This window comes from Ursus arctos, unplaced genomic scaffold (assembly GCF_023065955.2).
Source record: "Ursus arctos isolate Adak ecotype North America unplaced genomic scaffold, UrsArc2.0 scaffold_6, whole genome shotgun sequence".
Lineage (NCBI taxonomy): Eukaryota > Metazoa > Chordata > Mammalia > Carnivora > Ursidae > Ursus > Ursus arctos.
The window spans coordinates 36,630,316-36,643,386 of NW_026623078.1; the positions used below are offsets into that span (position 1 = coordinate 36,630,316).

Here is a 13,071-nt window from a genome sequence, read left to right on the forward strand (position 1 = left end):
ACAATTTTGAAATAGAGGTTCCCATAACAGTATTACAGGCGAATTATAACAAAAAGAAAGCTGACTCATTAATATAAAAGAAATGGAATTTAAGGCAAAGAGGATTAAATGGGACAGAGTAATATTTCATATTGATAACCAGTGAAATCTGACAAGAAGCTATAATGGCTATGGGTCTTGCGCACCAAACAAAAAGCATTAGAATAAGTAAACCAAATCTCTTGGAATTATAAGAATAAATTGACCAAAGCAGAGTTCGAAGATAGCCTTCTCTCAGAAATTTCTGTTGCAGTAACTTATGTGCTTCACTCTGACACCATGTAGCTAATTGAGTTCTTTTGTCAATTCCACTTAATCATCTTTATATTAACATTCTTCTGATGCTCTTTTCCTGCACTCTCCTTAAATGCCCTATCAAAACTCATATTTTAAGGTATTTTTTTGCAGGGGTACCAGAGTCAAAAGGACTGTTAGTTTTGTGATTTTCAAATGAAATAGGTAAAGTTATTTTGCTAAAGAGCTAACAGGAGGGTATTTGGATATTTCGCTGAAAGCAACACTTTTTCTCTTACCAGCATGCCATCTAATCCTTGAATATGACCCGTAACAGTGCTGATTTTATGGATGCTCGTGGTTAGATGTAACCTTGCTGACCATCTCATAATCATTTTAGACCAAGACATGAATCTCATCACCCTAGGTTTGGGTTCCAGCTGCTACTCACTGTCTGCCTTCAAGAAAGTCACATAACTTCTCTAGATCTTGATTAGCTTGTCTCTGAAATAAAGAAATTGGGCTAGAATAGACACTTATTAAGATTTTTTTCTTCCTCTAAAGTTTTATTTTTCTACTGCATGATTTTTACTCATATTTTTATCCATCCTATACCAACAGAAATACTTCTGAGCTGTATTTTTTGGAATATGAAAACTGACTTTTCGTCCTGTTGCCAGATCTTTGGTAGAAAAGAGTAACAAAATGTTTGAGGGAGTGGTAGTTGGTGCAGGTAATTGAAAGGACAGATGTGAGTGTTAGTTTCTCAGCTTTACTTGGCATCCTTGTTGTCTGTAGGGATCAACAAGGCTGAGTCTATGGTTGGTGTAGAGCAAATGTCTCTTGAGTAAGTGGCTTGGGCTTTCTCCTTCTAAATGTGGCTTCTCCCTTATTTAGCTGCATTACAGGCACTAAAGAGAAAGAAGAGGTTTGAGAAGCAGCTTACTCAGATTGATGGCACACTTTCCACCATTGAGTTCCAGAGAGAAGCCCTGGAAAACTCACACACCAACACCGAGGTGTTAAGAAACATGGGCTTTGCGGCAAAAGCGATGAAAGCAGTTCATGAAAACATGTGAGTGACTTTGGTCTCCCTCCAAGTCAAAAATTCCCTCAATGTTGGGAAGAGCCTTTGGAACTATATAATGATGTTGGCAGGAATGGAGTTGCTCATTTGAGGTTTTTTGACATGTTGGAATGGAATGCCCCCTCAAAGAAAGATAAGAAGTTAGAGTAAGAAAAAAAAGAAAGACCATGAGAAAATGAAGACATTCATTTCACCCTATGTTTCCCAGTTGTCTCAATACTGTCTGACACTCCACCTGCAAATACTTTCACACTATAGGTTGTTTTTTTTAAGATTTTATTTATTTATTTATTTATTTCAGAGAGAGAGCACGCACAAGCAAGAGGAGGAGCAGAGGGAGAGGGGCAAGCACACTCTCCACTGAGCAGGGAGCCTGATGCAGGGCTCGATTCTGGGACCCTGAGATCATGACCTAAGCTGAAGTCAGACATTTAACCGACTGAGCCACCCAGGTGCCCCTCACACTATAGTTTTAAAAAAGGCCTAAATGTCAACACCTGTGAGAGTGTTAGAATTATCGAATAATGGTTGTCAAACTGTGGTTATCAAACCTGGAAAACTACAAAAGAGAACACAGATGCCCAGGCTCCTTGAAGAAGGGAGGGATTGGGCCTTTTTGTTTTTATCACCAAGTTCCTTAGGTGACTCTGATACTAACAGGTGTTTGGGAAATATTGACCTAGAATAATAGCTATGAGCATGGGTTTGAGTTCAGATTTTCTGAGTTATAATCCCAGTTTTATTACCAGCTGTCCTTGAGCAAATTACTTTGCCTTTCCCTGATTCAATTTCCTTAGCTGTAAATTGGAGATAATAATAGTACTTACTTCGTGTAGCCGTTGTAAAAGTCAATGAGATACTAGCTACAATGCACTTAGCACAGTTTCTGGCACAAAGTAAGGCCTCGGTATCGATATCCATGGTGGTAGTGGGGCTGGTGATAATTTGCTTTACATTCACACTAGGAAATCAATGCCCAGGACCTGATCCTTTCCCGAGATTGGATATCACGGTGAAGTCTGGGTCAAAGATGCACAAGAACAAGAGACGCCTGGGTAGCCCAGTCGTTAAGCGTCTGCCTTTGGCTCAGGGCGTGATCCCGGCATTCCGAGATCGAGTCCCACATCGGGCTCCTCCGCTGGGAGCCTGCATCTTCCTCTCCCACTCCGCTGCTGTGTTCCCTCTCGCTGGCTGTCTCTCTGTCACATAAATAAATAAAAAATCTTAAAAAAAAAAAAAAGATGCACAAGAACAATGAGTGCCTGAGAGATATAGAGAGGTGTCTGTGGATGGGAAAAGTGGGAGAGGGGGAGGCTGGGGCCAGTGAGGACATCTTTGCTGACATTTTCTTGCCTTGATAATTCATTGACAATCGGCTGTCATTTTGACAGCTTCAGAAAGATCATTAGAGTCATTATCAGAGTCAAAATCCTCTCTCACTGCTGTAGGCGGGGGGCTAAGTGTATCCCAGAATCACAGCCTTTCTCCCCAGGTAGTTGAACAGCTGCTTTCCACTGTATTCCTTTTGAGAAAAATTCAACCTCAGGCCCAAACTTGACTCCTTTTCATAAATAAGTTCCTTGTAGATTTGTTATAAATATAATTATAATAATTGGAAATAAGGGGTGAGAGGTGAATGCTGAAAGAAAGCTTTTTATGTAAAAATACTTGGCTTTTCCATATATAGAGTCTGGGAAACTTGCGAAATGTGTTTTCCACCGGGAGTCACCATTTCAGTGTTTAGGTTGCTTAATAATAAGGAAAATTGTCACTTCTCTGGTATGCCGTCAGTTTGCCCTAGCTTCAGAGTTGGAGGAATGATTCAGAAACAGGGTGGTAGAGAAGCAGTCCAGATCCTGGTCTTCAGACACTGACAGCTTAGGCTGCTGGTTAGGGTCCTGGGGCTGGGGGAGGGGGGGGTGGGGAGGTTGGGTAGCGTTCAGGTGCTACAAACTGTCTTCAGAGCAGCTGTCCGTCATGGGCCTGGGGCTACCTGGATTCCTGTGCCAAAGGTGTCGATCCTTCTCAGGGCTGCCAAGGCCTCACCCTGTTCTCATTAGTGTTCTCCCCCTGCCATCAGTAGCTGTGGGAAAGCCCTCAGGGAGTCAGGATCTCAGAACCATGAGGCATTCTAGAAAATCTCTGGTTCCAGAGTTCAGCTTCTCTAAAAGGCTGCTGTCAGATAGTGACTGCTAAGTGTTGCCACAGCTTCTCTTGGTCATGGTGGTCCTTGGTGGTCCATGGCACCATTTCCTGATGAGTTGATACATAGCATATATTAAATTCTACGTATGCCCTACCTACCAGACAAAATTTCAAAATGCATCTACAAATATTGTTATAGTCTCTAGTGACTCCCACATGTAATGGCTGTTTATCAAATATTTAAAATATGTGTGTGTGTGCAGGATTATTGATTTTCTTGAAATGCAAGTTATTGTTAACGTTGATAAATCTTATCACCAGAAATTTTTGCTATCCTACTGAAATAACGAAGAGTTTACATTGACTCATTTTTCATGTGGGATTATATCTAAATTCATAATTTTAAAGTAAACTGCTAAAATATTTCAACAACATATTATCTCCCAGGGATCTGAACAAAATAGATGATTTGATGCAAGAGATCACAGAGCAGCAGGATATTGCCCAAGAAATCTCAGAAGCCTTTTCTCAACGGGTTGGGTTTGGCGATGACTTTGATGAGGTAGGTGACGCAGTGTAAAGAACGGAGCGTTGTGGTTGATATAGCAGGCAGGGTTTCTTAAATATTTTCTTAAATATTATTAAAGAATAAGTGATATATTTGTTAGTGATGTACTTCTCTTTAGGGGAAAATGAAGTGCTGGTAGCCCTGATTTAAAAGAAAGATTACTCTGGTTTAGCAAACCACCCTGTAATTAAGTTTTCAGCTGTTAAGGAAGGCAGCATGTGATTATGTAGAGTTAGTGACTTTTAATGGTTGAAGCCTAAATAGCACCATTACAAGGAACCCAGTGCTCACACATCTGGGCAAAACAAAGCAGATTGTGTCACTCTGCAAGGAACAGACTTATCATGCTCTGTAGTTGTTAAATTAGAGGTTAGTCGGCCTCTGTTTATTACTCAGGCTATGAAACAAAATAAATGTAGAGTGGCATTATTAACACACACATTCCATTTAGATTAATCAGTCCAATAATAGAGACTCTAATTATAATGGTGGCGTCTGAACTGTGAATTTCAATTGTTCTACTCAAAGCACACATAAGTAGGACTAGTGTATGTTTCGAAGTGTTTCCAGTTCTCTGACTGGTAGGAATCTGACTTCCTACATCTAGGTGGTATTAAAAATGATACATCTACTAAGTGGGATGTGGTCCATGGAAACCTGGAAAATGAGAATTGAGTGTCAACAACTTTTAAAAATGCTGTAGACTATCACATGTGGAACTTAAGAAACAAAACAAAGACAAGAAAGAGATAAAAAAACCAGGCTCTTAAATATAGAGAAAAAACTGGTGGTTTTTCTGGGGGCAGGTGGATGAGGAGAGGAGTGAAACAGGTGAAGGGGATTAAGAGTGCATTTATCATGAGGAGCTCTGAGTAACGCATACAATTGTTGAATCACTATGCTACATACCTGATATTAATATAACACTATATGTTAATTATACTGGAATTAAAATTAAACCCCCCTCCCAAATGGTGTAGACCAGGGTTTAGAAAATTTGGCTTTTACGCCAAATCCTTCCCATGGTCTTTCTTTTTTTTTTTTTTTTAAAGATTTTTTATTTATTTATTTGACAGAGATAGAGACAGCCAGCGAGAGAGGGAACACAAGCAGGGGGAGTGGGAGAGGAAGAAGCAGGCTCATAGTGGAGGAGCCTGACGTGGGGCTCGATCCCGTAACGCCGGGATCACGCCCTGAGCCGAAGGCAGACGCTTAACCGCTGTGCCACCCAGGCACCCCTCCCATGGTCTTTCTGTATGGTGCCTGAGCTAAGGATGTTACATGTTTAAAGGATTGCAGAAAATAAGAGCAATAACGATAGGAACAGAGAACGCTATGCAACAGAGACTGTATGTGGCCAGTAAGCCTAAAATATTATTATCGGGCCCTTTACAGAAAATGTTGCCTAACCCTGGTTAGACTAATAAGCATCTAATGAGTGCATTATGATATGGTGGAAAGGGCTCTGGGTTCACAAGGACATCTGGGTTCTGCCATTTTTTACTCAACTTTGTGTAAGTCTCTTCATTTTTCTGACCCTTGGTTTTCTCATCTGTAAGAGAAAAATTACTGGATTGCTAGATTATCTCTGAAGTTTCTTAAATTCTAAAATTATTTTATCAGTGAACAAGTGTTTGGTACTCAAAGTCTATAGTCGATGGAGGAGATGATTATTCTGTCATGTTTGCTAAAGAAATTATCAAGATCTTCTTGGTGCTGTTGATAACGATCAAGTGCTATTGGCAATCCAGGCACACATTCAGTGTAGGATAGTGTGTTCTGCCATTGCTATATTTGCTATATTCATTCCCATTTATTTTTTGAGCAGAAGTAGGCATCGGAATATTCATTCTGAAGGCACTTTATTCATACTGCCTGTGGAAAACCGAAAGCACACAAGTACCCTGGCCATACTATTTCACTGGCCTGTCAAAGTGATGACATACACTTTCGTGATTTATTTCCTTTTCATGAGGTAGATTTAACAGTGGTCAGACAATCATTAAGCTTGCTGCACATCTGATATAAATTGACTTGATCAAATGTTGTGGTTGGCTTAAGTAACTCCTGTCTTGGCCCAGAGTATTGTTACTCTCACTTTAATATAAGATAATGATTTGTTTATTACCTTTCTCCCACATTTGATAATGAGTTCCTTAAGTGTAGGGACTGTTAATTCAACTTTCCATCCCCAGCATTGAGTTCAATACCTGACCATGAGTGAGCTCTCAATGAATTCGTTCAATGATGAATGAATGAATAAACAAAGAATCTCCTTGATCTAATATAGGAGTGCCTTAGGTCATTTCTAATAGTGACAGTCTTAGAATTCTAATAATGACAAATTTAGTTTTGACTCCCAACCTCTCCTGGAGTGGGGGGAGGGGGTTGGACTCTACGTGAGTACCCATGGATCCAGTCAGATCTAACTACTGTAGTTATATCTGACATAAGATGACTTATGCCTTTAAAGTCTCAAACGGGTCTTGCCTCTCGAAGGTTCTTAGGGCAGAGAATAGTTTAGGATTAAACCAGATTCTCTGACACTGTAGCTAAAAGAAGGAAGTACAGTGTACCTACCTTGAGTTGGAAGTTTTCTAAAACCAAACCCACAGCATGATTTATATTGACTTTGGTAATTTAACAGAGAAACCATAGTATCTTTGATTCTTTTTACTTTCTGTACATTACGGTTTTGCTATACCTGTTGTTTTATTTTCAAAAACATTAGCCAAGAAGAAAATATTTATTTTCTTCAATTAAAGTTTTACAGATTCATAATTTGTTACAGTAGAAAAGAAAAGATACGTTAGAAAATGACATGCAGGGGCGCCTGGGTGGCTCAGTCGTTAAGCGTCTGCCTTCGGCTCAGGGCGTGATCCCAGTGTTATGGGATCGAGCCCCACATCAGGCTCCTCTGCTATGAGCCTGCTTCTTCCTCTCCCACTCCCCCTGCTTGTGTTCCCTCTCTCGCTGGCTGTCTCTATCTCTGTCAAATAAATAAATAAATAAAATCTTAAAAAAAAAAAAAAAAGAAAATGACATGCAAGGTGTAAATTTCCTAGAAACTGTGGAGGTTATATATTCAGCTAGCACAAATTACTTGAATAACTGTTTACTGAAGTATTATAAGATTAACTACGACAAATTTGCACAACCCAAAATATTCATTTTTTAATCATTGCTCAGTGTTGCAAAAAAGACTTAGTTTTAAAATAAATATTCCATTTCACTGGGTTCTCACATATCAATTGGGTAGCAGATGTTCTTATTATTGTGTTTGAGGAAACCCACTTCTTGAAACGTTAACTCCATAATTCTTTCTTTCTCCTATGTTCAGGATGAGTTGATGGCAGAACTTGAAGAATTGGAGCAGGAAGAATTAAATAAGAAGATGACAAATATCCGGCTTCCAAATGTGCCTTCTTCCTCCCTCCCAGCACAGCCAGATAGAATGCCAGGGAGAATGTCAGGCACATCCTCCACTGCACATCGATCCCGAGCAGGTCTGTTGCCCACCTCAACTGCCTATGGTCAGACAGTTCCGTGAAATAGTCAGATCTATCCCTTTTAGCACTTGTTTTTTATTTCATAAATATATACCTTTAAATACCTGTATGCAAACCTGTTTTCCGTGCTGCAGGTGTGAATGTCACCAATTGCTCATTTTTATCCATTTTATGTTCCAGCATCTTCCAGGAGGACAGAAGAAGAGGATGATGATATCAAACAATTGACAGCTTGGGCTACTTAAACTAAAATGGAATTCGTTGACACCTAAATTAATGAGCTGTACATAAGACATAAAAAAAATGTTTTTGCCACATTCAAAAGTTAACAAAGACCCTGTTTTATATTTACACTGGATGAGTAATTGTCTTTTAAGCCTTATAAATAAAAGTTACAAAGACTCATGTGTACACATCCAATCAGGGATGGAAAGGGACTTCCTGCTAGCATCTTGGAGGATCTCCCCATGCTGGTGGGTGGGGGCATTCTATCTTGTTACATGCTACTGTATTTCCGGTCCCGGCACATAGTTGGTGTTCTCTATACATTTGTTGAAAGAAAATGGGCTTCTATTAACATATAAAACATGTAACAGTTTATAAGCCATGTAAAAGTGATGTGTTGATAGCTAGAGAAAAAAACTTTCTTTTCTAAGTGAATGCAAGTTTGCTGTATGTATCTGTTAGAACATATCTATCCCATGGTAAATGTAAATACACCATGTCTCTTGTAGGAGAGACTTCATGTTGGGAAGTCTTGTGTGAGTCTATACATAAGTAGTTTCATTTGAATTTTGCAGTTTAAAATCTTAAAGGAGCTTTAATTGACATTTATTATGGCAATTAAGCTTGGAATGGGGCAATGGATGCACTTCCCAAAATGTCTTAAAGCACTAACAGCTTACACTGCTGAGCGAGGATCTCCTGGGTATAATTTAGCCACTTAGGAAGCCATGTTAACACTCCCAGGCCATTATGATGCTGTTATGGCTTTGGCGTGCTGAATGTGTGAATGTTCATTCTTTTCTATTTTGTGCCCTCTTGTACATTTATTTACCCTTTATGGCATATTCCTTGTAAATACATAAAAATAGAGGCAATTGAAAGTATATCATGACTAAAATTTTGGTCATAATTATTTTTAAATGAAAATAAATGACAAAATTATGTATTGCCCATAATATGTCATGGACCATAAAATGACAAATGTCATTATATAAAATGTTCTAGTATTCCCTACATTTGCTGAGCCGTGTAGTGGAATGGAAAGAACACTAAAGCTGGAGGTAAGAGTCCTGGATTCCAGCCCCTGCTGTGCTGCTAACACAGTATGATCATCTATGTCATAAACTCCAAACATTTGTTTCTTCATTGGGAACTCTAAGGGTTGGACTTGATCTCTAATGGATCCATCCTGCCACAGGCCTTTCGCATATGTTGTTCTGAGCAGTCTTCCCACTATCCACACACACATACCAAATCTTACTTATTCCTTAAATCTTAGTTAAAATGTTCTTTATTTCAGGAAACTTTTCTTGATTGCACAGATTAAATCAAGTCTCCCTGTTGTATGCTTTCACAGTACTCTGCTCTCTCTAATCATCTATCAGGGTTCATATTGCTTGAATGATTGCTTAATTATTTTTGTTCTTCCCTGCTGGGCTGGGTAACCATGAGGGCATGGACTGTACCTCTTCCAGTTCAATAGTGCATCCCAGGATTCTGCACAGTTCCTCATATACATTAGGTATTCAATAAACATTTACTAAATGAATGACTATGAACTTTTTACATATTTTTGGGCCATGATAGAATAACAGGAACTGGATTTACCCCCCACCCTCAAACAACTAGACAACTGGACAAAATACATGAAACAATAGTTTACAGACATTGGACAACAGGCCGCAGTAGACTGTGATTCCTGAGAGAGACAAATGACAAATGAAGTGAGCACTTCTGGTGCCCCCTCCACCCCCTTCTCCTGCTTACTGCCTTTGCAGGGATAGGTTGGTGGTCTTACTGAGTAGAGGAAATCTGTGGGGAAGATTCCTGCACACACACACACACACACACACACACACACACCCACAGAGTTTAATAAATCATGATTCTGTCATCATGTATATCTCTCACCGTGAGCTCTATCCCAAGCTCCAGTCAAGTACAAGTTAGAAGTTTCCTCTGGTTTTCCTGCCATCTCTTTAATATCGACATCTTTGTGATACAGCCTACTTTGTTTGATATTAATATAGCTACTCCAGACCTCTTTTGATTACAGTTTGCATGGAATATATTTTTCCATCTTTTTATTCTCAATCTATATCTGTGCTTGAATCTAAAGTGAGTCTTTTGTAGACAGCATGTAATTGGATATTACTTTTAAAAATCCATTCACCAATCTCTTTTAACTGGAGAGTTTAATCATTTCCTTTAGCTCTTTAGAAATTGTTTGAACATACTTAAAATAGCCAATTTAAAGTCTTTGTCTAGTAAGTTTAACATCTGGGCTTTTTAAAGCACAGTTTCTATTCTACACTATTGTTTTTTCATTTTTTCTTTTCCTGTGTGTGGACCATACTTTTTTGTTGCTTTGTGTGTCTCGTAATTTTTTGTTGAAAATGGGACATTTTCAATATTATATATTTGAATAGTATAACCCACTTTTAGTGTTTGTTGTTGTTGATTCTTGTACTTGTTTGTTTAATTATCTTTCTGAACTAATTTTATGAAGTCTATATTCTTTGTTGTGTGTGTCCCTTGAAGTCTCTATTCCATTAGTGGTCAGCTAATAATTGGCCACAGATTTCCTGAGACACTTGGAACCGAAATATATTGTATAAACCAATAGATTCAGCATAAAGTGGTGTGTAACACTCTGTACCTTTTATGAATCCATAATAACAATCTGCATGATTTCTTAATATTTCAGTAAGACTTGTTTCCTTGAGTGTGATACATGTAAAGTCTGTGCTACCTGGAAAATAAGGCTTATATTTTCATTTATATGTTGCCCAATTCATTCATTCATTTGTTCATGTGTTTGTTTGCCAAAAACTACTCGATGATAGATGGTGGGAATTTAAACAAGACACAGATCCTACTCTTAGGTAGGTCACAGTCTAGCAATGTGAACTTGGGAAAGTTTCTTAATCTTTCTGAGGCTGAAATTCTTGAATGAACTAAAAGGATACTACAATTAATCTCATCAGATTGTCGTGAGATTTAAATGGGAGTATGTATGTAAGGCTAGTAGAGTACTCGGTACAAAGTTAATGCTTAACAGATGCCTTCTTTATGCTCTTGTCAATTCTCAGAGCAACAAAGGTATCTTAAATAACAATTATCACCATCTGTCGTATGGTATCTACATGCCAACTAAGTGCAAAGGGTCTTATTTAATATTTCATTTAGTTTGTAAAACATGGCAATGAAATAGGTATTCATGTAGTAGGTAATAAAATAAGTAGCCATTAATAGATTGAAAGTGGCTCAAAGACATTAAGCACCTTCCTGAGGCCACACAATTGCTAAATTAAGATTAAGAATTTGAATTCAGGTCTCCTTTCATTTAATACCTATCTCCTTAATCTCTTCCCTACACCTCTGCTGATACTAGCACTTCCCTCACAAGATGACACACACAGGCATAAAATCCTTAGGGAAATAGTTCCAGGCCAGTAGTAGAACATAAGAAAGGACCATTCCTTGCCTTTCCTTGGGTGAAGAGGGCAGCAGAGAGCCAGACTGTGAAAAGGGTGAACACTTCATAGCAAAACATTAGACTCTTAACTGGTATTTCTCCTAGAAGGTTATTTGAATTTAAGTAATGAAAAATCGCAGAAGTCTAGACCAGGCACATGGTAAGAAGTCACAAAGAAAAATCGCAGAAGTCACACCAGGCACGTGGTAAGAAGTCACAAAGGTTCTCCATTATCATCTTGGTCTCAACTTCTCCAACGAATATAACAACCACTCTGTAGGGCATTAGGTTTTCAAAAATGGATAACAACTGTTGCTGCCCTCAAGAAGTCTAGCTGGGGGAGGGCCAGCACATAAAAAAGACAATGCAATGCAATGTGGTGTTTCAGTGTTGCGCAGATGCCTTAGGCTGGCCTTCTGGACAGCCTGTTCCGAGTTAAGTACTGAAGGAACTCGTCTGAGGAGGCATTGAGCGGTAGCTAAGGCAGGGGGGTAGAGGTGGGTAGGCTGGCCTCTGGGATGGCTGGAACACTGGGTGTAGGACCGTGAGTGAGGAAGACGAGGCTGCTAGGAGCCAGATGGTGAAGGCCTTGTATACCCTAGTGTAGGAGTTCGGATTTATGCTGAAAAATTTGGGAGTCAATGGAGGATTCTTAAATGTTGATCAATTTGCATTTTACAAAGTTTAATGTACCACAAAAATAGAGAACAGATTGGAGAGGAGCAAAGTGAACACGGAGACATCTACTGAGAGGCTGGCCTGAGCTGAGAGCATGGCAATGGGGTTTGGATATAGAGGAAGGTCAAAGGTGTCCAAGGAGTCATAGATAATCCTTGATTTCTTGTTTGAGTGACTTGGCTTATAGTTGGGCCATTTTCTATGAGATAAGGGATATCAGGACAGGAGCAGACCTGGGGTGGGGGCTGGGGATGAAAAGGATCAGTTTGGCTTTAGACATCAAAGTTGAGGTGTTTAGAGCCACTATCATTAGAGGGCTGTAGAGCAAGGGATAATCTGTAGAAGCATCAGACTTTGGAGTAAAAAACTTGCAGCTGTAGAGAGAAGAGGAAGGCTAACATCCAGTGAGTGGAAATTCAGCTGAGGAAGGAGTGGGATAAATAGTAGAAAATCCAGGTGGTTTTCTAGCTTCTGTGATAGGTTTTGACAGTATGGGAAAATGTCCCATTTCTATCTAGTCAAATAGCAGCTTTCCGTCTTCTAATTATTCGAACAAATCTAGTGCTCTCGGATTATCAAACTCCTCAAAAGGAAGATACGGAGTAAGAGAAAAAAATTTATTTTTTCAAAATAAGGTGACAAAAAAATCAGACATACAATTTTTAGAAAACTAGCTGAAGTTAAAAAAAATAAAGAACAAGAAAAAGGTTTTGTAAAGGAATAAAGAGCACGTGAGAGAATGAAAATGTGGGGAGGAGTTCTGGTACAGAACAATTAAGAACTTAAAAAAACAGGCACCTATCAATGCTGTGTAGCCGGCATCCCAGTGTTAAATAGGGAAAATAACAGAATTGAATAAATAGAAAAGTTTATCAAAATTTGATAATGACTATTTTTATTATTTTTTAAGGTTTATTTATTTGTCAGAGAGAGAGAGAGAGAGCGCGCGCGCGCGAGAGAGCACGTGCACAGCAGGGGGAGCAGCAGGCAGAGGGAGAAGCAAAGAGCCTGATACTGGCCTTCATCCCAGGACCCTGGGATCATGACCTGAGCCCAAGGCAGAGGCTTAAATGAATGAGCCACCCACGCCCCCCGATAATGACTTTTT

At 39.2% G+C, this 13,071-nt stretch overlaps 1 protein-coding gene across 1 annotated transcript in view; it reads left to right on the forward strand.

Moving 5' to 3' along the window:
* CHMP4C (charged multivesicular body protein 4C) overlaps positions 1-10,608 on the forward strand; it is a 28,956-nt gene extending 18,348 nt beyond the window's left edge. Inside the window, exons 2-5 of the mRNA XM_026495825.4 lie at positions 1,171-1,348; positions 3,953-4,067; positions 7,414-7,579; positions 7,763-10,608. Of these exons, the coding sequence (XP_026351610.1) occupies positions 1,171-1,348; positions 3,953-4,067; positions 7,414-7,579; positions 7,763-7,827 (524 nt within the window). The 3' untranslated portion in view covers positions 7,828-10,608. The remainder of the gene's footprint in view (positions 1-1,170; positions 1,349-3,952; positions 4,068-7,413; positions 7,580-7,762) is intronic.
* The last annotated feature ends 2,463 nt before the right edge of the window (positions 10,609-13,071 follow it).